The sequence below is a fragment of the Mandrillus leucophaeus genome, unplaced genomic scaffold (assembly GCF_000951045.1).
Source record: "Mandrillus leucophaeus isolate KB7577 unplaced genomic scaffold, Mleu.le_1.0 Scaffold260, whole genome shotgun sequence".
In the NCBI taxonomy this organism is placed as follows: Eukaryota; Metazoa; Chordata; class Mammalia; order Primates; family Cercopithecidae; genus Mandrillus; species Mandrillus leucophaeus.
In genome coordinates, this window is record NW_012102699.1 from 2,866,553 (window position 1) to 2,891,376 (window position 24,824).

The 24,824-nt window shown below is 38.7% G+C and overlaps 1 protein-coding gene across 1 annotated transcript in view; it reads right to left on the reverse strand.

Annotated features, from left to right (window-relative positions):
• The window catches only part of PCSK5 (proprotein convertase subtilisin/kexin type 5), a 485,048-nt gene that overhangs the window by 324,175 nt on the left and 136,049 nt on the right, over positions 1-24,824 (reverse strand). Inside the window, exons 5-6 of the mRNA XM_011984097.1 lie at positions 23,550-23,693; positions 20,648-20,724 (exon numbers count right to left, since the gene is read on the reverse strand). Of these exons, the coding sequence (XP_011839487.1) occupies positions 20,648-20,724; positions 23,550-23,693 (221 nt within the window). The remainder of the gene's footprint in view (positions 1-20,647; positions 20,725-23,549; positions 23,694-24,824) is intronic.

The following is a 24,824-nucleotide window of genomic DNA, read 5'->3' on the forward strand; positions in this document are numbered from 1 at the left end:
AATAAGGAAATTGCTCCCCTCTCTTGAGAGGGCAGAAATGGTGACAGCGATTGAGTCACTGCCAAATGCAGAATTGGTTTGCTACCTTGACCTCTAACGTATATTCTATGCAAGTCCCTTTCCATATCCTCAATAACTTTCTCAAGTCACTAGAAGTCACAAGCTGTTTACACCAAAATCGTTATCAAAGTGATAGTCCCCCCGTGAATATGATAATAGAAAATCTCAGGGTCTGAATTGCAATCTCAGCATCAGTAAGATTTCCCTTGAAGTATCCATGCAGTTTCCTAAGTTTAGAAATAAGGATCTCATTTCCTTGGTTGACCTGTTTTGGCTAGCTATGATATCACACTTAGAGACACAGGGGCAGTCCATGGCTCGAAGCCATTATGTTTGCTTTTCTTCATTAATGTCAGACATTGGGACATACAGAAACTCCTTTTTATCCCCAGGAGAAGAAGCGTGTTCACAGACAGTACTGGACGACACTAAGAACTAGAGTTGGCCGGACGCGGTGGCTCACGCCTGTAATCCCAGCACTTTGGGAGGCCGAGGCAGGCGGATCATGAAGTCAGGAGATGGAGACCATCCTGGCTAACACAGTGAAACCCCATCTCTACTAAATATACAAAAAATTAGACGGGAGTGGTGGTGGGCACCTGTAGTCCCAGCTACTCGGGAGGCTGAGGCAGGAGAATGTCATGAACCCGGGAGGCAGAGCTTGCAATGAGCCGAGATCATGTACTCCAGCCTGGGTGACAGAGCGAGACTCCATCTCAAAAAAAAAAAAAAAAAAAAAGAACTAGAGTTGTATTCCTTCTTACTGTAGTATCTAAACATCATAAAATATAAAAGAAAAAATTATGTGTTAATGCCACTAAAGTTAGCATTTGAGCATTCATATTGATTCACCTGTCCAGAGTCATAAAACAAGACAAAAGAAAACAACTGTATTAATGCTTAAACACTGCCTGCTAAAGCATTTATTTCTAGTATTCTTCATTCTCCTTCCTATGGAATAGTTTGGGAAAATGTAGCAGTTATGAACAATACTTGCAGAAATGGAAAACCCTTATGGCAAATTAACTAACAATCTCTCAGAAGTGAGAATTTGACAACCCCAGTCTATCTACCACGCCCGCCACACCCTTTATCAACAGATTATCATTCCCTCAGGTTACAGCTCACTGAGATCACCAAATTGTCTCCTCCCAACATCAAAACCACTTCAGTGCCCACCACAGGGATAGCAGGTGGAGAACCAGGAAGTCTATCACAGGTCAGTTATTAATAAATCACAATGAGTAAAGAACTTGGTGAAGGGTAGAAAAGAGATTTAAATTGATTAGTCAAGAGACATTGTTGGACTTTGTTTCGTCTGATAGTCATCTGTCAACAGCTCAGACGATCATGAAACTGTGTCCTTTTCAAAGGGAGAGAAATGAAATGACTTGGCAAAACTTTTCTTTTCCTCTCCCTCTGCCACTTTAAAATGGAAGAATTCTGAATCCTTGCTGTTAACCAAATGGCATTTACAGCTCTCAGTTGGCATGGGGTAGCTGAGAATCTAAAAGGAGGAATGCTTATTCCATTTCCATTTCCATGGAAACCAATCACCAACTGGTGAAAACAAGGTAGATCAAATTTTTGAATAAGAATGTTGAAATAATCACTGTTTTAAAACTTTTCTCTTGCATCAGGATGAGAGCATGGTCTAATCTCCAAAAACACACAGAGATGTCTGTGTGGATAAATAATTCACTGCGGCTTTATTGTTGCAATTCTTCTTCATAATCACGATAATTACTGTATCCCAGTGAGGTTTTCTGATCATTCACTGCACGACAAATTGCTATAAATCCAATAAATAAATTATATTTGAAAATGGGAAAATTCCAAACCCCTGAAATCCATTCAAAATGTATTATCATGTTCCGCTTCTACATCCTCTTAGCAAATGTATGAGGAAAGTAAGTACGATTTTCAGAGAAGGAAGAGACTGTGATCTGTTTTTGCGAAAAGATTTGGAGGAGTATTCAATTTTTTGAAACTCTACCATGAAAATCAGACTTTAAATAGACTATTTAAATGACCAATTATTACAAAGCAGAAATAATCTTCACAGCTCTTAAAACCATTCAGCCTTTCCAAGAGAATTTGAATGGCCCCCTTCATTTAAAAAAAAAAAAAGAAAAATCCAGGTATTACTTTGACTGTTTGCACACTGAAAATACAAACATCCTAATAATTTCCCACAAAGGAGTAACAGGATGAAAAAATGTCAATAATTTATTTAGCTTGGAGCTCTCTTACTAGGCTATTACTAGGCTTTCCTGATGACCAAAACCTCTAAATTAGCTCTAATACCATGAGTTATTACAAAAGGTTGCACTGCGTACAGCATTCCAAACATTCAGAATGCATCATCTGTAATGCTCACAGAAAACTGCTGGTAGCTTTTTTTTTCCCCACACTGTTTTACACACAGAAGATAATTAAGTCTCCCAGTGGTAATAAGACTTGCCCTAAGTTATTCCTACAACCTTTGAGCTTCTTTCCCCATATCAGACTTTCACAACTGTCCTGCACAGGAACATTTCCATGTTTCTAGCTTGTAACCCCAATTCAAAAATATCATCACATTTACTTCCGATCTCATTAATTCTAATCTCCTCATATTAGTGAAAGATAAATCAGTGTGGAAATGTCTGACTTCAAATACTACCACAGATACATGCCAACTCACTTACTATTCTTATTTCCGATTTTTAAAATCTCAAGTTGTTAAAACTATAGCCAAATTCTACATCTGAAGTTGTTCTTAAGTTGGTCTAATTATATCTGATTTGTTTCCCCATTTCTGCTTATGCGATTTAAGAGGCTTAACCTTATATTTATTAACAATTATATGGTTAATAAGACTATAATAACAAGAAAGTTGATAACATTTTTCAAGCCACTTTCTTTTATTTTAAAAAAATTGTCCCTAATTATAATTAGTTAAGTGTACATGTGTGTGATGAGACACAGAGAGCGAGAGAAAGACTGATTTTGGCTAAAATTCAAATATCTCAAGGGATTACTTCAAAAGTTTTATTAATCAGGCTGGGCACAGTGGCTCACACCTGTAATTCCAGCACTTTGGGAGACTGAGACCGGTGGATTGCTTGGGCCCAGGAGTTCAAGACCAGCCTAGGCAACATGGTGAAGCACTGTCTCTACCAAAAATACAAAAATTAGCCAGTCTCATAACTCAGACTCAAAATAAATACATACATAAAATAAAAAGTTTTATTAATCAATAATTACATGCACATGGCCCATTTTCATTTTTTCATCCTAAAATTTCTTAGTGAACACATTTTGTAAAGCTTATACCACTGATTTATCTCCTATAAGCAAGGCCAGCACATGACATCTGAAAGAAAAACAAAAACCTGCAAATCAAAGGTTAATTCATAATTTCCTTTCAGATGCCTAAGAATAAGAATTAGTCAGTGTTAATGAAAACAGCCCCACGTAACTTGCAACATTTTCTTTCCATGAAAATTGCAGTCTTTTTTTCAGAGCCTAAATGGAAGCCTATCTTTTAATATCTGTAAATACTTCGAAAATGCAATTTTTATTTTTATTTTTTTTTGAGACGGAGTCTCACTCTGTCGCCCAGGCTGGAGTGCAGTGCTGTGATCTCGGCTCACTGCAAGCTCCGCCTCCCAGGTTCACGCCATTCTCATGCCTCAGCCTCCTGAATAGCTAGGACTACAGGTGCCTGCCGCCACGCCCGGTTAATGTTTTGTATTTTTAGTAGAGACGGGGTTTCACCATGTTAGCCAGGATGATCTCGATCTCCTGACCTCGTGATCCGCGCGTCTCGGCCTCCCAAAGTGCTACGATTACAGATGTGAGCCACCGTGCCAGGCCTGAAAATACATTTCTTTACCATCTTTTATCCCTTCCTAGTCTGCCAATCCTTTTGCAATAGAAAATCTTGGGAGATTGGTTGGAATTAAAACCTCAAACTCTTCATCTCACTAGTGCTACAGGCCAATCCACAGTGATAACAGCTTCACTGTTATCACTGTCCCCTTTGAGAGGAGGCACTTCATGGGAAGGAATTACAGGCTGTTGCGATGCATGTTCATCAAAAACATCTGAAGGAACATCACTATGTGATTGTGCTAATACTTTATGTAAGTTTGTACGTACGTAAGTTGGAGATTTGGTGGGGATGGAGTGCTTCTTAATTCTAGCTAAGGGAAAATACAACAAACATTCAGGCAACAAACATTCAGTCTACAGTCAAGTTTTTTCCCTTTGCTGAAACTTCTAGGTTTTTTAAGAAAGAGTGTTACTCTGTGACCCAGGCTGGCATGCAGTGGCATGGTCTCGGCTCACTGCAACCTCCACCTCCCAGGTTCAAGCGATTCTCCCACCTTAGCCTCCCTAGTAGCTGGGATTACAGGCGCATGCCAATATGCCCAGCTAATTTTTGTATTTTTAGTAGAAATGGGGTTTCGTTTACCATGTTGGTCAGGCTGGTCTTGAACTTCCGACTTCAAGTGATCTGCTCACCTTAGTCTCACGAAGTGTTGGGATTTCAGGCGTGAGCCACCATGGTGCCTGTCCTGAAACTTCTAGTCATTTAAAGTCATTTAAGAGAAATAGAAACAAAAGACAAAAATAGCAGTATGCTTTTACACAAAAATTTGGAATATCAGAAAAAGACTAAAGTTCATTTAAAACTTATTTCTGCCCCTGGTTTTAGGTTTTTTATCCATACAACTTGAATATTTTGCATTTCATGGCCTTTTTTCTTTCCCCTTTTTGCTCAAGAAGTGAAAAAGGGGCAATGATCTTGACACAGGACAGGGACGTAGCAAAACTCAGCTTCCAAATAGGTTAAATCAGAATTAATCATAACACACAAGGTAACATCCTATATGTAAGGATCTCCAAGCACTGTAGAATAACAACATGACCACTTATTGGGTATCTACTATTCATCAGTCTCTAGCATTCAATGAGGTATGCTATTTTCAGATAACTGTAAAAAACATTAGTTGAAGCCTTAGCATATTGTAGAAAGGGTTAAGGGGTGAGGCTAAAAAGATAGAGAGCATATTATAAATTTTTTTTTTTTTTTTTTTTTTTGAGACAGAGTCTCGCTCTGTCACCCAGGCTGGGGTGTAATGGTACAATCTCAGCTCACTGAAACCTCTGTCTCCCCAGTTCAAGTGATTATCTTGCCTCAGCCTCCCGAGTAGCTGGGACTACAGGCACATGCCACCACGCCCGGCTAATTTTCGTATTTTTAGTAGAGACAGGGTTTCAACATATTGGCCAGGATTGTCTCTATCTCTTGACCTCGTGATCCGCCCGCCTTGGCCTCCCAAAGTGCTGGAATTACAGGCATGAGCCACCGCACCTAGCCATAAATTCTTTACATACATTTAAAGAGTTTGGATGTGGTCATAAGGGGTTTGAAGATAGAGGCAAAACACACTCAGATTTACGTTTTAGATAAAGGAGAAGCTCCAGGGAAAATAAGAAATGTCTGGCTTAAGAAGAAGATGCCTTTTGTTTCAAAGCTTGCAAGGAGCTCACTATTACCAGAGCACTGTCAGTCATTACAAAAGTCATCTCACGAATGGTTGTTCCCTTCCATCAGTCATTTTCTAAGACTCAGGTGAAATTACTATTGCCTGCAGAAGTCTTCTCTGAATTTCACCTATAGTAACAACTCCTCTAAATCCTATACCTATGGTTTATGGCCCTGGTTTACCACTGTGTATTGTATTTTACATAAAAAGAACTTTTTACTTCAAATATAACTCTAAGAGAAATTCTACCATGTAAATAAGATTTTAAAATAGATTTTGGTTTGTTTGAGGAAGAGAGAGCTACAGCCATCCACACAACCTCTTGAGCCACAGCTGGACAGCCTGTGAAATCCATCAGCAGACTCCAGGATTCCATGAAACGCTTTTGGAAAACTGATGGTCTCCAAATCACATCCTGCCTCGTGGTTTGTTTTAACTGCACTGCGTTAGTTAAGTGATGGATCAATACTAAATTTCTACGTACTATAAGTATATCACTAGCAGATTTTTAATGAATAACCCAAACACTGCTATGTTTCTACTAGGTATTCAGAAATCCTTTCTAAATGAAATGATATACCATAAAATAAACACTAAATTTTCATAAATTAACTACAATTGTTTCCATGAATTAAACATTGTCTACTGCTTATAAACACTACGTTCAGAAAAAGCATCTCGGATCCTGCCTCAAATTAGAGTGTATTATGTGATATAAAGAGCATGGGTTTGGAGGTCAGACTCACTTTCATAAGCTATGTGAGCCTGCCTTAAATTTTACTTTCTTTCTCTGCAAAGAGGGGGCACTGGTAATGACATTTAATCCCTGGTTCTTCGCTGTAACTGACTGAGTTAAGCAGAAAAGTAGTTTGTTAAAGGGACCTTGGAAAGCTCAGAATTGTTGGGAGCACTGATTAACCAGGGTAGAAGCTAAGGATCAAGAAAAAGACACAGCTAATCTACGAGAAAAGACCTGTTGAGAGAGACAGAGAGAGACAGAGAACACATTCAAGGGAGTGAGACCTTACTTGACGTATGCTCTTAATAGCAGGTGCAATTGATTTTTACAACCTAGATCACTGGCCTGTGCCCTACAGTACATGAAGTGAGGAGTGTTAGGCATTTTCAGCTGCCATACCACCGAGCAGTCTTTGTCCTCAACCAAGACTTAAGACAGAAGATTCCTTCTACATAAAAAAGAATTCAGAAACTGGGGGACAAAACCAAAAATCTACCCGACCTATCTGACACGAATGTTTATAAGTGATGTGAGCATAAATGTAAAAGGACTTTGTGAACTATAAAATTCTAGATAAATTATTATTTTTAGTTGATGGCTCCTCCTTGCTTGACAAGGTGAGATCCCAGACAGCTTGGAGGGGCTAATGTCATTCAAGGGAACCTGAGATGTGTTCTTTTTTTCTCAATCTGTCATGAAAAACACATAATATCCCTGCTGAACTCTATTTAGTCTTTACTGAGTTTATAGCCCAAGGCAAAAGCAGCCAAAGTTTTTTTGGAAGACAAAGTTATTCTTCGTTTACCCACCCAAATCATACATCAAGCTTCTCAAAGCTGTAGAACGGCTCACAGGAAGACCAAATAAGCAGTTCTTGTATACTGCGTTTTAAAAATTATTGTAACAACATGACAATAACTTTTCAAGTACAAACACGTAGTGTTTGTCCATGGCTCGGCATAGGCATGTTTTTATAGGTTATTGCTTAGCACATTCTCTTAGCATATAAGAGAATTATTAAATTTTATTAAACAATTTACCTAGCAGTTACTTGGGCCTCCCTTCCTCATACACATTTTCCTGTTCTCCTCCAAATACATGTCTTAGAAATCTATGAGTACGTACTATCCATATGTATTTCAGAAATCTATAACTTTGTTAAGAAAAACATTTTGTGGCCGGGTGTGGTGGCTCACGCCTGTAATCCCAGCACTTTGGGAGGCTGAGGCAGGTGGATCACCTGAGGTCAGGAGTTCGAGACCAGCCTGACCAACATGGAGAACCCCTGTCTCTACTAAAAATACAAAATTAGCCAGGTGTGGTGGCACATGCCTGTAATCTCAGCTACTTAGGAGGCTGAGGCAAGAGAATTGCTTGAACCTGGGAGGTGGAGGTTGAGGTGAGCTGAGATCGCACCATTGCACTCCAGCCTGGGTGACGAGAGTAAAACTCTGTCTAAAAAAAATAAATAAATAAAAGGAAAAAGAAAATCATTTTGTGAATATAAGATATGGGTAGCATCCTTAACTAAGTACTTTGTTAGTATGACATCTCCCTAACCAAAGACAAGGGGAAAAAAAACCTGACATCACAGATATAAAGAAGTTCTGGGTATTTTTTTTTTGTTTCAACCACGATGTATTAAACATGTGTTAGTATACCCTATAATTGAAGTAAGTTTTACAGCGGGGATTCTAACAGAAGCTTATAAAAACACAATGAGAAAATGGGATGAACATAAATGGAACGAACTGATGTAAGAACAGTATCTGAAAACAAGAAATATAAAAGAACAGAAATATAATTTGCAATTGCTTACCTCAATACCTCCTCATATTTGCATTCGGCCTACAAAGATTTCAACAAATGTGAACACATCTCCAAATATAACAGTGAAATTGGTATTGTTCCTGCACTCCATGTTATGGAATGTGGTTCTACTAAAACAATGCCACTAGTATTTCTCCCTGCAAAGGGCTGAGCAATTTGATATGAAAATCAACCCATGGAAGAATTAAACCCCAGTTGCTGTGGCATCTCCGTACTGGAAAAACCCAGTCGCAATGATGGGGCTCCTATTGTCCCAGGAATGGCATCATTCAATGTATGGGTGATAAAGTGAAAGCATGGTTGTCAGTGGAGCTGCATCTAAGATTGTTTCTGACTTTGGGGATTTCCCTTCCCTCTTTACGAATTAAATTTCAACAAAGCCAAGTATCCTAACTCTTTGATCTCTTCAATTCAAACTGCAGTTCCCCTTGGATACTCCACTGTCCAACCTATCCCATTACTTCTTATGCGATACACGAGATGGGTGGATAAGAGAAGAAAACAATCAAGTGTTTTTGTTTCAAGTATAACAACACCTATTTCCCACTCCTTTGGAAAACATTAAAGGGATTTGTCATTCTTCAGGAAAATTAAATTTTATGAAAGAGTATGACATTCAATGAAATTAACAACACAGGTCACAATTAAGACCGCTGACCAATGTGAATTCAAATCAGATCACCTAGCATAAATTAAAATGAACTGGTCCCAAGACAGAGGCAACTGCTAGAGACAAACGTGTCCCTCTGACTCTGCAGAGTAACAACATAATACTAGAGCCTATGGGAAGATCAGGGTATCAGGATAGTGGAAAAAGAAAGGGATATGTGACAACCTGATACTTGGGGCAGGGGAGCTGAAGGGCTGGAGAGAAAATGAGAGGCTATGTATGGTAATTGCGACAGGCATGGGAGGGGGTGTGATCCTTTGAGAATGAACCTCAGAAGGAGGGAATACCAACCAAGAGCAAAAAGGTCATACAAAAATGTTAGCAGTCAGCTCATCTCAGCTCAGGATGTCACCACAAGGGATTTTATCTGCAATTCATGCAAATTCAAATGCATTTACTAGCATATGTAAATTACATGCAGCTGGTGCGTGGATGTCTAAAAATAGGAAGTGGTAAACTGTTAACAAAGGTCACTGTTTTCTAAATTCATGAGATGGCAGCTTCGGATGAGAGTGGAGAAGGAGGGGATTCAGGAGAATTGGCAGGGATTCCACAGGTACCCTACTGCTCTTCTTAATTCCTTGGAGCTATTTTAGGTGTTGTATAGGCAAGAGAATTCACCACAATTCCCCACATAGGACACACCCTCACTATCCCATCCCCTTCTTAGGGTAAGAGGAGGTTTCTGATTTTCACAGGCTCTTCTTTGGCTCAGTCTTTTCCTCCTACAGAGAATCTTTCTTCCACAGCCCACATTTCCGGAGGGACTCACAAAGGTTGTCGCTGAAGTGCAAAAACATTGCAAAAGTGTCTTTTATTTTATGTGATTCCAACCTCAAAGAATCCATATCTCCAAATAGAGAAATACAAAAACTAACCACCTGCCCTCTGAGAATTAGACTAAAACCTTATCTCTGCTTACTGTCACCTGTAACAATATTAACAACATCTGTACCTGTGGTACTTCTATATAGTTTCCAAAAACCTTTTGTTTATATTATCACCAGCCGGAACTCATTCAAGTTTAATTAAACAAATAAACAAACAAACATGTCAATATATCTGAGTAGAACTGTTTGAGAACAAAGAGACCCAAACTCCAGCTTCTCCAAGACATTCTCCAACAGACCAAATGTGAAGTTTTCCCTTTCCTTTGTTTGGCTTTTTTCCCCTCACTATAAAGCTTTCCCAGTCCTGTGTCTGCTTTTGAGTCTCTCTGCAAGTGATGGTGGCTGACTCCTTGCTATTCCAAGCTCTGAACAGTGTCTTGTCTCATTTGGGTGGCCTTCAGTTACTTTCACAAAATGAATACCACTGTGGAGTCAAATTTATATAATCAGTTACTGTAAAAAATAATCTTTGTTACTTGTTCAAAGTTACGCATACACACGGTATGAGGAAACGACGCAGACCAATCCCTTCTCTCTGGAGAAACAGAGACCTGAGTACCAGCACTTGGTACAGCCAAGTTATTAAGTGCTTACTGAACACAATGCTGTAAATTCTGGTGATTCTAGTTCTCCGTTGATAGTAAACTTACTGAAGCTTGTGCTCCGCACAAGAATTGATTTCTCATCTACTCATCTACTTGACCACCGATTTAGTTATGCAAGTAATCAGACTGTGTGAGAACAAACAAGCTCAAATTCCGATTCCGCCATTCAGTGATGTTAGGCACGTTATTTAACCTCTCTAGATTTTCGCTCCGAATGTGGGTTGTTGTGAGTAGTAAATGAGACAACATGAAGATGTACTAATTTTGTTAGCGGTTGTTTACATTGCACTCAAATAGAGTCAAATAGCAACCCCAGACATTTGTAGGTGTTTTGGTTGTTTAATTGGAACAGGAACATGGAGAAACTGATATGGTGAGGAAGGTTCTGAGAAGAATGCTTCTCCAAGGTCACAGACATAGTCAATAAAAAGGCTGGGGCTGGTACCTAGGTCTCCTTTAAAAGCAGAATATTTTTTCCTCTACCACCCTGCCTTCTTTGGTGAAGTATTTTATGAGAATCAAATATGTTGTAATCTAAAGGACATATTTTCTTCCTTTCCACTTTTATTTAAATAGCCTACAGACCCAATGTTATTCACCTTTTATTAAGGATTATAGTTAAAATGCATACCTATCATTGGTATTAAACACACATACACATAAACAAATACTTAAATACACTGGAACAGAAAGCTTGCATTGTAATTAACTAAATTGCTAGAATATAAAAATTATAACCTTTCTTTTAGCTTACAAAAATAAAATTCTAACTTTAGTTCTTTAACTGAGAAGCTGTATGATATGAATAGTAGGGTAACCAATACCTAAACAATATTTTGGTAATGTTAAAATGAATAATCTATAAGCTTGAGGTTTATTTATTTTTTCAGCATGGTCTTCTGGTAGCTGTACAGGGAGCGAAAAAAAATAAAATAAGGCTTTTTTCTCCTCCTTGTTCAGCAACTAACCTGAGTGTTCACTGGCTGATGAGATCTGAAAATTCTTAGATGTCTTCTCCAATGTTTAGTAATGAAATAAACAAAAAACTGCTATTGTTGACCTCTCAAGGGCCTCAGTCTCCACATCTTACAGATTTCTACACATAAGGAAAAAAGAAAATAAAAGGATGCAAGAGAAGGTTAGAAGGGAAGATTAAAAGAGAAAGCTAATTAAATACACCTGTCTGGAAAACCTGTTTAAATGCTTAATCCATTATTTAAAAAGGATACTTATCTCTTTCCTTTACTGCAATTTCCATCTGCTTTAGAGGCCCCAGGAATTTGTAAGTCTGTTTTTTAAATAAGAAATTTAAATTCAAGCAACTATCAATTATTCATGTCAAAAATACACTGAGTTAGCATAAATTACACTCATACTTCATTTGAACCTGTAACATCAATCAGACCCTTTATCAAAACTGAAGTTCCCAAATCCGGAGAACATACTAAAATTGGCAAAGAGAAAAATAAGCAGTTCCGAAGAATGCATCATCATGATTATGAGCCTGGGAGTAATTAACGCATTGTTTTACAAAGATGAATATTTACACTGCAGGTAACAGGTATATAGGAATTTGAGGTTAGATAATCATTTTCTATATTTACTTGGCTTTCATTAAAGAATAAACAGGTATTTAGACAACTGCCATGAATTTAGTTCATTCTCAGTGGTATTTAAACATTTTTCCTTTTATTCTACCAAAGATACCAGGATAAAGAACACACTCATGTCAGTCAAGGGCCTAACAGGAAAACACTGGGCTCTTTTACAATAGGAAACCTGAGAAGAATTTATTCAAGGGGCTTGAATTTATTGACTCGAATTTCGTCAAGGGACTTCCCAAACCCAATGGGAAGACAGAGGGCAAGACAGACAATTAATGCGGTCCCTCAAAGTCAGCCTTCTGGGATACAGAGCAGAAATGGAAGGTCAGAAAAAAAGATATCTAGCACAAAGGACCACTTTATATAACACCATTTAATAGGTCAGCAACTTCAATTCGGACACATTTTGCTCATTCATCTAGATGAACCGATCAAGGTCAGTACACTTGTAATTATTCTAAGAAAGAACAAATAGACGTTTTATGTCCCAAACTAAACTGAAAATCAACTTAGTATATGTTCTTGCCTTTCTATTTCCTACTCTGACAAATGTGACCCCATCTATGATTTTAAAAAAGTTTTATAAAAGAAATAGTAAGTTCACAGGTGCTGAGAAACTGATTGGAGGGATAACCAGCTCATACCATGGGGGGTGAGAGAAGGCATCACTAGGAAAGTGACATGCATTAGAGGTAGAGGAGGAATTCTCCAAGTGTAGATGGTGGAAGGATGAACAGTTGGAGCACATTAGAGGAATGACACGAATCCTGTAGGGCTGACGAATGGAGGAGGAGGAAGAAGAGGAAGAGGAGGAGGGGATAGATAGAGTAAAACAGAATAAGGAAGGGAATGGATCCTGAAGAGTCTTGTATTTTTAATACATGTCAATATATTAAAGGAGTTTAATGTTCTTATTTTGGTTCAGAAATATCACTCAGACAGCAGGATGGGGGAAAACCAGAAACAAGAAAATGACTTAATGGACTCTTACAAGGATATAGGTAAGAGAAGGGGAATAAACATAGTGGCTAGTGTGGGTGGCTGGGGGTTTGTGTCTAAGGCTTTTGAGAGCTACTACAGAGGAGGAATTAAATGGTGTGAATTGTCAGGACTTACTGACTAACAGTTGTTGAGATGAAGGGGAAGGGATGGCTGGTTTCTGGTCTGAAAGAAGTCTTTTCCTGTTACACACTGCAATTTTCCATGGGAGGCCACTTCCCAGAACCTACATGATGATCAAAGATGTTACTTACTTCAGTGTAATGTATCATGAACTTGTATGTATAGAAATGAATTTTCTAAAATATTTGCTGTAGGTTCTTTCATGAATAGAACATCTACAGCTATTACTATGATCTGAATGTTTGTGTCCCTCCAAAATTCATGTGTTCAACTCTAATCCCCAACATGCTGGTGTTAAGAGGTGGGCCTTTGGGCAGTGGTGACTAGGTTATGAAGGTGGAGCCCTAGGGAATGGGATTAGTGCCCTTTTAAAGAGGCCTGAGGGGCTTGTTTGCCCCTTCTACCATGTGAGGACACAGCAAGAAGGCACCATTTCATGAGGAACGAGCCCTCAGCAGACAACAAAATGGCCGGTGCCTTGATCCCAGGTTCCAGAACTGAGTATTACATTTCTATTACTTATACATTACCCAGTCTATTTTGTTATAGCAGCCTCAGCTAAGACAGCTGTGTATGGAAAGTGTCAGATTTTTTTTTTTCCACAATTGCATGTTTGGTATACATTAAGGCTCTAGTAATGTACACTTCTAGTCCATGTTATCTAAATTCATTTGATAATCATTGATCAAGTATCTACTATGTAGTATATTGTAGATGTTATTTTACAAAAGTATTAGAGAAAAAAATTTGAAAATATTTGAAAATCAAATCAGTCTCTGATACTGACCCTCATTTTCTTTAAGTTTTGTCTGACCTACTAAGCTATAGTATAACTTTATCTTAACATATTTGGCCAAATCCTTGGTATGAAGAAAAAATGTGTGTACTTGTTAAGGCCACAGACCTATTGTGTGTGTGTGTGTCTGTGGTTTTTTTTTCTCTAGTACTATTATAATAAGTTAACATATTTCCCCCATATGTGGAAAATGCTGACTATACCTATTGGCTTTGCTTTGGAACACTATTTCCTCACAACAGTCCTTGTCTACAGAAATGGGAAAGAGAAGGACACACTTTGGTTTCTGCAACATGGCAACACTCGTAAAACCAGAAATGATGTGTGAAAAGAAACTAAAGAACCAGAAGAGATTTACTTCCATTCACCCTGGTTAAATCTTCCTTGAAACAGAGATAAGAAACAAAATGAAAAATCTATTCCTTTTAGAAAATGAGTCTTTAACCCAGAGGTTGGTTTATTTTGAAAATGAATTAGACTCTGGGCCCAAATATACCACTCGTTCAAAATATAATGCCGTGGTTTCAGCTCCTACTAAATGTTGCTATGACTTTTAAGCAGAGGACTTCTAAAAGGAAGTAACCTAGGGAAGGGCTGATCTAACTCAGACATCAATAATTCATTTTATTGGAAATAGGAGTAGTAGTATGAAATGCCAGCAGACTGTTTCATTTGTAGGGAGGCATTTTCTATTTTAAGCCTAGAACAATGCAGTCAGCTTTATTTGGCAAGCTAATATGAATGGAGGCAAAGCTGAATCAAAGGATGGGTTTTTATGGTCTCTTCTAATCACACTATTTCTTTAGCATCAGTTATTTAAATCTGACATACCACCATTTGGGAACTTGTAAAAGTGACAAGAAAGGGATTTTTATAACTTTTGTACTTCAGAGGTGATTTCCCTCACTCCAAAGCCTTGGCACTAGAAATGTAATCATGCAAGTCTAAGAGAGACAATTTGCATAGTTTTGAGGCTAGATCCTCTATTAGTATTAAAAACCCTTCAGGCATTAGAGTTTCCTACTACATTTTCTCCCAATTCAGCCCATTAATAATCTATATTATTTCATCATTGATTCCCTAGGTATTTAACATAGAGTCACTTGCCAAGCAGTATCTTAATGAATACTGCTTGAATGAATAAACAAATGCAGGCAAGTATGACATAATTCCAAATATGTTCTGAAGTCTACTGGTCTGATCGTACAGTGAGGAGGCATATGCATAGCACATGCCTCAACTTTCTTATTCTGATGATAATTACAAATTCCTCACCTTCACTATTTTGTATCAAATTCAAGGACTCATGTTTTACCAAGGGAGATGGGAAAATGGAATTAAAGAAAAACAGACTTACTGTAGATGGAAGCGTCACAACTCCCAGCCCCAAGGAAGCAGACAAACCTGTCTCAACTTCTAACCCTGGAAATAAACCCTAAATCTTAATTTAAATTTGAAGTGTTCATAAGCACACATATTTTGAGACAACTGTAATTTTTAACTAGTTATCAAGAATTAGATATATGAATAGAACACACAATTACAATAACAGCTGTAATTATGTAGTATCTATTATGTAGTAAACTTGGTATTTTACACATTTTATTGATAATCTTTAGAGGTATTTATTTTATTTTATTATTATTATTATTTTATGAGACAGGGTCTCGCTCTGTCACCCAGTCTGGAGTGCAGTGGCACAATCTTGGCTCACTGCAACCTTGACCTCCTAGGCTCCAACCTTGACCTCCTAGGCTCAAGCAATCCTTCCACCTCAGCCTCCCAAGTATCTGGGACCACTGCTGCGTGCCATCACATCTGGCTATTTATTTATTTATTTAGTAGAAACAGGGTCTCCCTATATTGCTCAGGATGGTTTCAATCTCCTGGACTCAAGTGATCCTCCTGCCTTGGTATCCCAAAGTACTGGGATACAAGTGTGAGCCACTGTGCCCAGCCTAGAAGGAAGTATTATTATGCCCATTCTAGAGACTTTCTAAAAAATACTGAAAGCTCAGAGTTGTTAGCTCAAAAGACCACAAGATAATCAAGGAGAACCAAAGCTAAAAGTCAACTCCTCCAAACTACAAAGCTACTCATTTCCTAACTCTAGGTGACCGCTATCCAAACAGAGTTATTTATCTGTGGATCCATGCTTAAAGATAGATCCACTGAACATATCCATTATTACGGTCTAATGACCAAAGAGGGCATTTTAATCCTAAATGCCTGACTACATGCTCTTGGTCAGCTGAGGAAAAAAAAAATCAGGCAGAACTACTGAGAGGAGCTAATGGTACATCTATACCCTCAGGGCACTGCTGACCTTCCATAAAACAGAGGTAGGGAGTTATACCTGTGAAAATTCCATATTTCACTGTCAAGATGGCAAACCTAAGCACACATTGGGAACAATGTCTACGTCCTCCAACAATCAATCCCCCACTGCACTCAATGAACCATGACCAGTGCTTAGGATGGGTCAAAGCGGGACACACTAGAATACCCCAGATGAGCATGACTGTCATGATTCTTCTTGAACAAGGGTCTTGGGAAGTGGCCAAGTTTAAAAGAAATCCTTAGGAAAAAAAAAAAAAACAGTTTTAAAAGGATAGACTATAAAAAGCCATCAAAGCAAATATTCAAAGAATTGTCTTTACATATAGACATTATAATCCAGACTACAACACATATTCGGCTTACTTAATGTATTAAAATCATGCAGGGAACACTGTTAAGTATAAAATGGTTTTTAACTTTCTTTTGGTTATACTCATATAAATTTGTTATTAGTATGTGTTACAAAATTGTGTAAGATTCCTATAATTCTGGTATGTCTCAATACATGTCATCAGTAATAATTATAATTGTTATGTTGAATTATCGTGTGTCACAGAGTTAACAAATTTCCTTGTCAATTGTGTCTTTGACTGTGGCTTCCCTAAAATATTTTTGTCATCCATAGATAACTGTTGTCTTGATTTGGTCCTCTTTAGAAGATGGTTTTATAATCGGCTATAAAACTTTAATAGGTGCTCTTGAATGCAAGTTTCTGATAACTTTGGAGATTATGACATTAGAATAAAGGAAAAAAAAACTTTCAGGACTCTCGCAGAGAGCTAAAATGTTTATGAATATCCAGCAGAACAGGAGTTAACTAAATGGACTGAACTAACAGAAAACTGAAGTAAATATTTTAGATTTTTTTTTTTTTTTGCTTAAAGTGTTGCTGATCCTTTTTGTTTTTCAGAGACAAAAACACTTTTCTTTTGAGCTATTTCCAGCTTTTAACAATTGAGTAAAGTATACTCCTGTGGACAAAATTTAGAGCATATTTGATTCTCTCTACCTAATTTCTCCAGAATTTAGAAACTATCTGTGAGTATTCTTAACTTATGGCAATACAGTTACTTGCATAAGTGCAATAAGAATGTTTTCTTTTGAACAGGACACAGTTGAAGAAACTGGTTATTTTACCAAGGCTTTGACTGGAATGGCATGCTTTCCTTTAAGGAATCAAACTTGACTTGTAAAGTCAATAATAGCCCCTTAGGAAAACTTGCCTCAAACCTTGCCTACATAGTTCCTTTACAGGGTGCCTGACCTGTGGTAAGTAAAGAATGCCACTTTCTGACAGGCCCAGGAGCCCTAAGTTACCTTGGGACCTCAAGAGGACAGAAATTTACCCAACTGACAGGTATTAGAGGGTAAAAACCCATGGCTGGGCTTGGCTTTAAAAAATTCTTATGTGAGATTCCTTATGGAACACAGTTCCATCAAAGCCAATTTAAAAAGCCTATGTAAAAAATAATTACTCTTGCTGCACCTTATGCAAATAATCAGGCCAAGCATAAAAAAACTAAAGTTTATTTGCAAATAAATCAGTCCTATCATGATTTGTTTTAATAAAAATAAGGACTGGAAAGAGAAAAATTACGTTCCCAAAACTACAGTACACCTGTTGTTAGTTGTTTTTGAGATTTCATTTTTATTTTTCTTCAATTTAAACTAAATCCTAAATTTTTGGTGGACTTTAAGTCCCCAAACTAATGCTTTCAAATCTTTACTTTTAAAACTGGGAATTGCACTCCTTATCCTAAAACTCATTATTTACCTTATAGTACACTGTCTGCTTAAATGCTGTACTAAAACTATAAATGAGAATACTAACATCTTTGTCATGAAAGCCTTGGAACCCCAGCCTGGCCTGCGTGAGTACGGTCAGATAGCTCAGACAGCTGCAAAGCAGTTCCACTCCTCTCACCTTGGGGTCAACACCTACCCCACTATGCCCCTATCAGCAAGAAGAAGTCAGAGTGATCGATGGTCTTTTCCCGTCTTCATAGGCCACACTTTAAGAATAAGGTGCTATGAAACCCAAAGGGAGGGATTGGCATCACCTTTGCAAAAATTATAACTGAGAAACTTATGAACAGTGAAAGAGATCAGACCCAACCGACTTCTCCATCTTGCTTCTAACCTTTAAGCTGTCCTTGTTGATTCCTGGGTGTAGGCCAAACTAAATTTGGGAAGAAATTCAGTTCCTGGTTTAACCCTGAAACAAAACTGATAATAGCCCTCTCCTGAAAAGACTCCCTTCTTGGCTGGGGACCAGTCTGCCTTTGCAGGACTAACAATTTAGCTACAAGACTAGAAATGACAGTTTAGGGGTCATGCAGCCTCTGGCTCTGAGAGTGTGAAACTCCCCAAATTGCTCCTGGGGATAACATCACTGTTGTAAAACCTAAGATCAATGCTTGAGGTATTTTGCAGACCCTGCACTCGATGGATCAGCTGACACCACCCAGACCGATAATCTGGCTCAACCATTTCTGCCTTCCCACCCAGGAACAGAAGATGGCAAGAAAACCTCACTTCAGCCCCCTGTGATTCCATCTCCAACCTGACGAATCAGCAGTCCCCACTTCCTAAGTCCCTACCCACCAAATTGTCTTTAAAAACTCGGATCCCCATATGCTTGGTGGAGGCTGATTTGAGTAATAATAAAACTCCGGTCTCCAGCACAGGCAGATCTATGTGAATTACTCTTTCTCCACTGAAATTCCCCTGTCTTGATAAATTGGCTCTGTCTAGGCTGTGGACAAGGTGAACCCACTGGGCAGTCACAGTAAATCTGAAAGAAAACTATCCAGTTTAACGTAGGTCTCTCTGTTTGCTTGGAAGTTCTGGAAAATTCTACCTATAGCAATTTGTGTATTAATGCTTTCACCACTGAATCCGATCTAGAAGATTTACTTGGTTGTTCATGTCAACCAGCAGCATGTTTCTAGTTATTTTGTTAAGCTTTCTTTGCCGACAGTAAAGAAAAACCACATAGGTACAGTGACAATTTTCTAGGTCATATGGTTTTATCTAAACTTACTGACTTAATCAAATAAACCTAGTTAAGAAATTTTTCCCTAAAGAAAAAAGCAGATTAGAAATAACAAAATAAATGGGCTAAACAGTTCTCTTTGCAACTTCTGTGTATGTAATGTAAATAAAACATGTAAATAAAAATTCACATGAAAGTATCTAAATTACAGCATTATCCTGAGGAGCTTCATAGTAAAAGGGAAAAAAGTTAATTAATGTGATTTAGAGATTAGAAATATCTACTAATAATGTAAGGAATCTGGGTCATTACGTAAGCAAGAAAAACCATTCTCTCTTACTTGCCTGAGGAATGTTAAAATATTCTGTTATCAAATGGATGTGAATGTTGATTTGCATTCACCAAAAACCACAGCAGTAAACAGAAAGCATAACTGTGGTTAACCAGGTTTCTGTGCCTCTTGCCTGGACAGGGGGAAAATAAGAAAAGTAATGCCTTCTTCAATTGGCGATAATCCTTCCAGGTATTTCAGGTATATTAGTGAAAAACACAATAACTACAGAGGAGAGAGGAGCAAAGGAGAAGTAAAATAAACTCTCAGGTGGGGACCTCAAATGCAGTATTCAATCATGTGTTGAATTTAACAGAACAAAGGATTCTTTTGGGAGGTACTTTGCTTGGCCTCTCCCTTCACCACCTCTGTCCCTAAACAAACGGGTCACAGGGCAATTACCATGTGAGGGGTCATCTCTTAGTTCCAGTCTCAAGATTTGGAAATGCTGAGCCATTCCCCAGGGCTCTCTCTGCAACCATTCTTTCTATATGGAGCATCCCTTTTTTCTTACTCAGAGGCTTCAGTGGAAAGACACTTGTTTATCTTGGAGTAAATTAAGAATCATATTGTTAGGCAGGAATCTAGACCTAACATGGCGGCGTTACCCGGCGTAGCAGGCCTTTTGTTAAAGACTCCCTTCACCCTTGTACACACCCGCAGACTTACATGCGTCAGAGTTCCGGCTGGGCAACCACACTCCCCCATGACCTGCAGCTCACCTGCATTCCACAAGTTTGTAAACAGCAGTTTCGGTGAACAGTTTCCAAAGACCCCTTCCTCATGACCCTTACTCAACTCCTGCCCTAGTAGTTTCAAGACCCCCCAGGCCCTGTTTGCACAATCAGCTTCCCTACCTCTCAGGCTGTAAGAAGGCCCTACCCTCCTCCCTCAGCGCGACTTCCTCGGCCCACGCCTTTGGATCGAGGAACCTCGCCCGCAAGCCCTAATAAAAGGCTATTCTCACTGCCATTTGCCTTGTGTCTTCGTTCCCGGTTCGGCTCCAGCCTCAGTTTACCTTTACACATGTTATCAAGGATTTTGAAGAAAATACTTCCCTCAGCATGAGCAGAAAACAAAGCTCCTTGCCAGCCACATGACAGCCACCCCTCACTTGGGCCTTACTTGTTCTCGTTGCTTGCATCATAACGAGGCATGGGGTCCAAGTCATTCCCATTCACGTCGCAACTTGCCAGAGCATCCTATAGCCACAGAGGAGAGAGCAAGGGAAAGGAAATGGACATTCATTAATTAGCCATTGACCCACAGGCTCATGCATTTTTAAATACATTTCTGCCAGAAAGTAATTAGGTTAACTAATACGCTCACGGTTCAGTGGTGTCAGGCCTTAGGGAGGGAGTGCTCATTCAGTGATAATTAGTGCTGTATTTTTCCCCCTTAAGGTGAAGAAGAACTCTACACAGACCAAAGAATTGCCTGGTTCATTCTTGCCAGACTTTTCCCCCTCATACCTAGAATGACCCAGTTCATGAAATGTATATCTTTCAAAGACATCCTCATTATTACCTTTTCTCTCTTGACTACCTAGGCACAAAGTGATTTATTCTCCATAGACTCTCCCCCTACTCCTTACTTGATTTCTTGAGCTTGCAACTTCCTTATCATAATACAGATTTCAGAAGACAAAAATCATTCACGTATCATTGGCAAGCCAATTAACAATCAATATCAGATCTTTATTATGTCAGGTATCTTGGGACCGCTATTAGACAACCCTCGTCTATTAGATACAAACCAGATATTGTATCTACTATAAAGGAGTCCATGATTTAGACATTCTGCTAATACCCATTGGCTTTTGGACCAACCAAAATGATGAACAGTTGTCCTACATTAAGATTTCAAAATAAGGAAATAGTATCTCCAAAACCAAAGTTGGATTTGCTTGTTTGCTTTTAAAAATGATTGTGAAAAATATCTGCAATACTGAAAAAAAATTACTAGACTGTTACCATTTATCAAATTTATGTCACTGTAGCCAGCCTAATTTAACATGCTTTGAACTTTCTTTGATTGATTGATTAATTGAAACAGGGTCTTCCTCTGTCACCCAGGCTGGAGCGCAGTGGCGTGATCACGGCTGGGCTCACTGCAGCCTTGATCTCCCATGCTCAAGCAATCTTCCTGCCTCAGCTCCTGAGTAGGTGAGACTATAGGCAGGTGCCACCATGCCCAGCTCTTTTTTTTTTTTAGCTTTTAGAAAGATACAAGAATATAAGGAGGGAAAAGAAGTGCTCAGAGGGAATACAAGAGATTAAGACCACAAGTGTATGGGGTCACTAGAATAATTTGGCAGAAGTTTCTTTCTATGTAGGTTAGTTGGCTGTAAGAAACATATCTTACTATCAAATGAAAAATGGGCTGCTTCCACCTTCTAGCCTGGAATAATGTGGTATTATTGGGACCCCTTCTCTGGAGTATAATCTGGCTTATTTTCAGTTCTGGTGGTCTTCTGTTGAGTGGCTTGGTCTCTCTCTTTCTCTCTCCTCATTTTTTTTTACTTTTATTAGAGGTAAGGTCTCGCTGTTTTCCAGGCTGGTCTCAAACTACTGAGCTCAAGCAATCCTCCTGCCGCAGCCTCCCAAAATGCTAGAATTACAGGTGTGAGCCAGTGCACCTAGCCTGAATGTTCTTATACTTTATTATTATTCCTAATTTCAATGTTAGTGAAAGTAAACACTATCTTGATTTTCTGTCTTTATCAAAGGCTCTTCTTTCTGAAAATAACTTTTAGAACATAAAGACTGAAATGTTTAGGGAAATCAAGCAAAATATATATTGTATATACAGGTGGTAAGTTCCTGCTTCCTGTGCAAAAGAGGCTCGACGGACCTGCTTAGTGTCCTTTAGAGCACGAAGGCTTCAGAGTGTATCTAATGTATCTTTTACTGGTAAGGAAAAAGAGGCCCGAAACAGAGGACCAACCAAAATGATAAACAAAGTTTTCCTACACTAAGATTTCAATATGAAGAAACAGTATCGCCAAAACCAAAGTTGGATCTGCTTGTTTGCCTTTAAAAGTGATTAAACAAATCCAGACTGGAAGGAACCCAAGTCTTTGACATGTTACCCAACGTGCTTTCTCTACTCCCCACCAGGTCCAGCATAAAGAAGAAGCAAGAGGGCGCCAATCATGCTAATGGCACAGATAATTCTAGAGAATTTTTTCTCAAGAGGAGAAAAATGAAAAAGATAAAAGACTGCACTCCCAATTACATGAATGCTATTTGTATTTAGTCAAATACATTCATATGCAGTGGGGAAGAGCAGCATGCTGTAAAACCCTCTTTGCGTGTGACAAGAAGGACATCTCTGCTGGTGCACAGAGAGCCATAGTTTCTGTTCTTCTATCTGACCATGGATAACTCCCTTCTGTCTTCAGGCTACAATTTATTCTCCTATCAAATAAGGAGAGTAACCTGAAGTTCCTTTTTAGCTTTAAAATTCTATTCTGTAAAGAGACACAGTTTGTCTGGGTGCACTTGGATGCAGCAACTCAACCATTTTGTTCAAATGAGAACTAAATGAATTTGTGGCTTCTTCTTAAGAAAGGAATTGATTCCTACAGACCACTGGGAGGCCGATCATTACTGTCCTTTTAAAAAAAAAGAAGAGGCAGAGAGAGAAAGAAGACCATCAGACAACTGGAGAAAAGTTTGAAGTACATTTTTCTCCATAAAAGAAACAAAGAGTACTGCCTGGCTGGTTGGATAAAGTGTTGAGAACAGTGAATGTTGCTGGTAGCAGATGGTGTTGGTGGTGAGGTTTCTGCTACCTTATTGCTTTCTTTTTGTTAAGTCAGAACATCAGAGTCACTGGAAAGTTGAAAGGGTTATCTCATGCTTCCTGTATTCAAAGAACTCATCTTTTACCAGAGAAAAACAAAACACAATACCTTATTGTATGCTGCTACATTTTTCAGTAGCTATCCACCTTATTGATAACCCTAACATGAGTTTCCCTGTTTCCCAGAAGGAAAGACCTTCCAACCACAGCATACACTCACGTAGTTTTGCATCAGATCTGGATGGGTTCTCTCAATTCCGTCATCCAGAATAGTGACCACAATGTTCTTTCCCGTGTAGCCTCTCTTCCAGGCTCCTTCGATATTCATGTCAGACTGGCAGGGATGCGTATTGTCACTGCAGTGCTGAAAGAAGAAAAGCATGCTGCAAGATTACTAAATAGTGAGGAAATTGAAGAATTACCTATTTATTTATTTTTCTTTTTTGCTCTACTGCCCAGGCTGGAGTGTAGTAGTGTGATGAGCTTCCTGTAATCTCCAACTCCTGGGCTTACGGGATCCTCTCGCCTCAGCCTCCTGAGTAGCTGAGACTACAAATGCACACCACCGTGCCCAGCTAACTTTTAAATTTTGGGCAGAAACAAGGTCTTGCTTTGTTGCTGAGGCTGGTCTTAAACTCCTGGCCTCAAGGGATCCTCCCACCTCGCCTCCCAAAGTGCTGGGATTGCAAGCGTGAGCCATTGTGCCTGGCTCTACTTCTTAAGATAATGCGTTAAATTAACAGTAATTTGGCACATTGTCTACTAGTGTAGAAACACAGATCTCCAGCATGAACAGGGGAAGACAGGAAAGAAAGATGTAGGAAAAGCAAGTGAAATAGAAATCTCTCCGCCACCAGCTCTGTTTTGGTACTCTAAGTCTTTTGGAAAAGCATAAAATAAATAAAGTGTATCTCAACAGCAGAAAAATGGATGTATCATTTTATTGTTAACATGTTTTAATGACATACAAATAGGCATCATAGTATTTCATTTATAAATCCAAACCATGTCACTGAAGAACATATACTTTATAATTTCTTAACCAAGCGCCTAGAAGCCAATCCAGCTACAAATGGAACCACTCAGGCAGCTTCTGTACAGCAGCCAGATATGCGCTTCTGTGAAAAACCCATGGACAAGACAAAATAACAGGTTGTCCACATTTCTTTCACTAAATTAACAATGGCTATTGTACTATAATTTGTAGGCAGCAGACAAATTCATCCAGCACTATTTCTTCAAGAAGGCAAAGAAGAATAGTGCCAAGTCCAGAAAGGTGCCCTACACAGGACAATGTGTGTGAAGGCTTCGAGGGGCAGGCTGTAAAACATGGAACCCGAGCTCATTATGTATAGTAATTTCATTCTGCAATGGCTACAACATACAAACATACTGAAAGACAAATTAAGGCAGCAGCTTTTCCTGACATAATTTACGGGCATTCATCTAACCCATACAATTGTTCCTTTAAAGTCCATCTCTTTGAAATATCCCT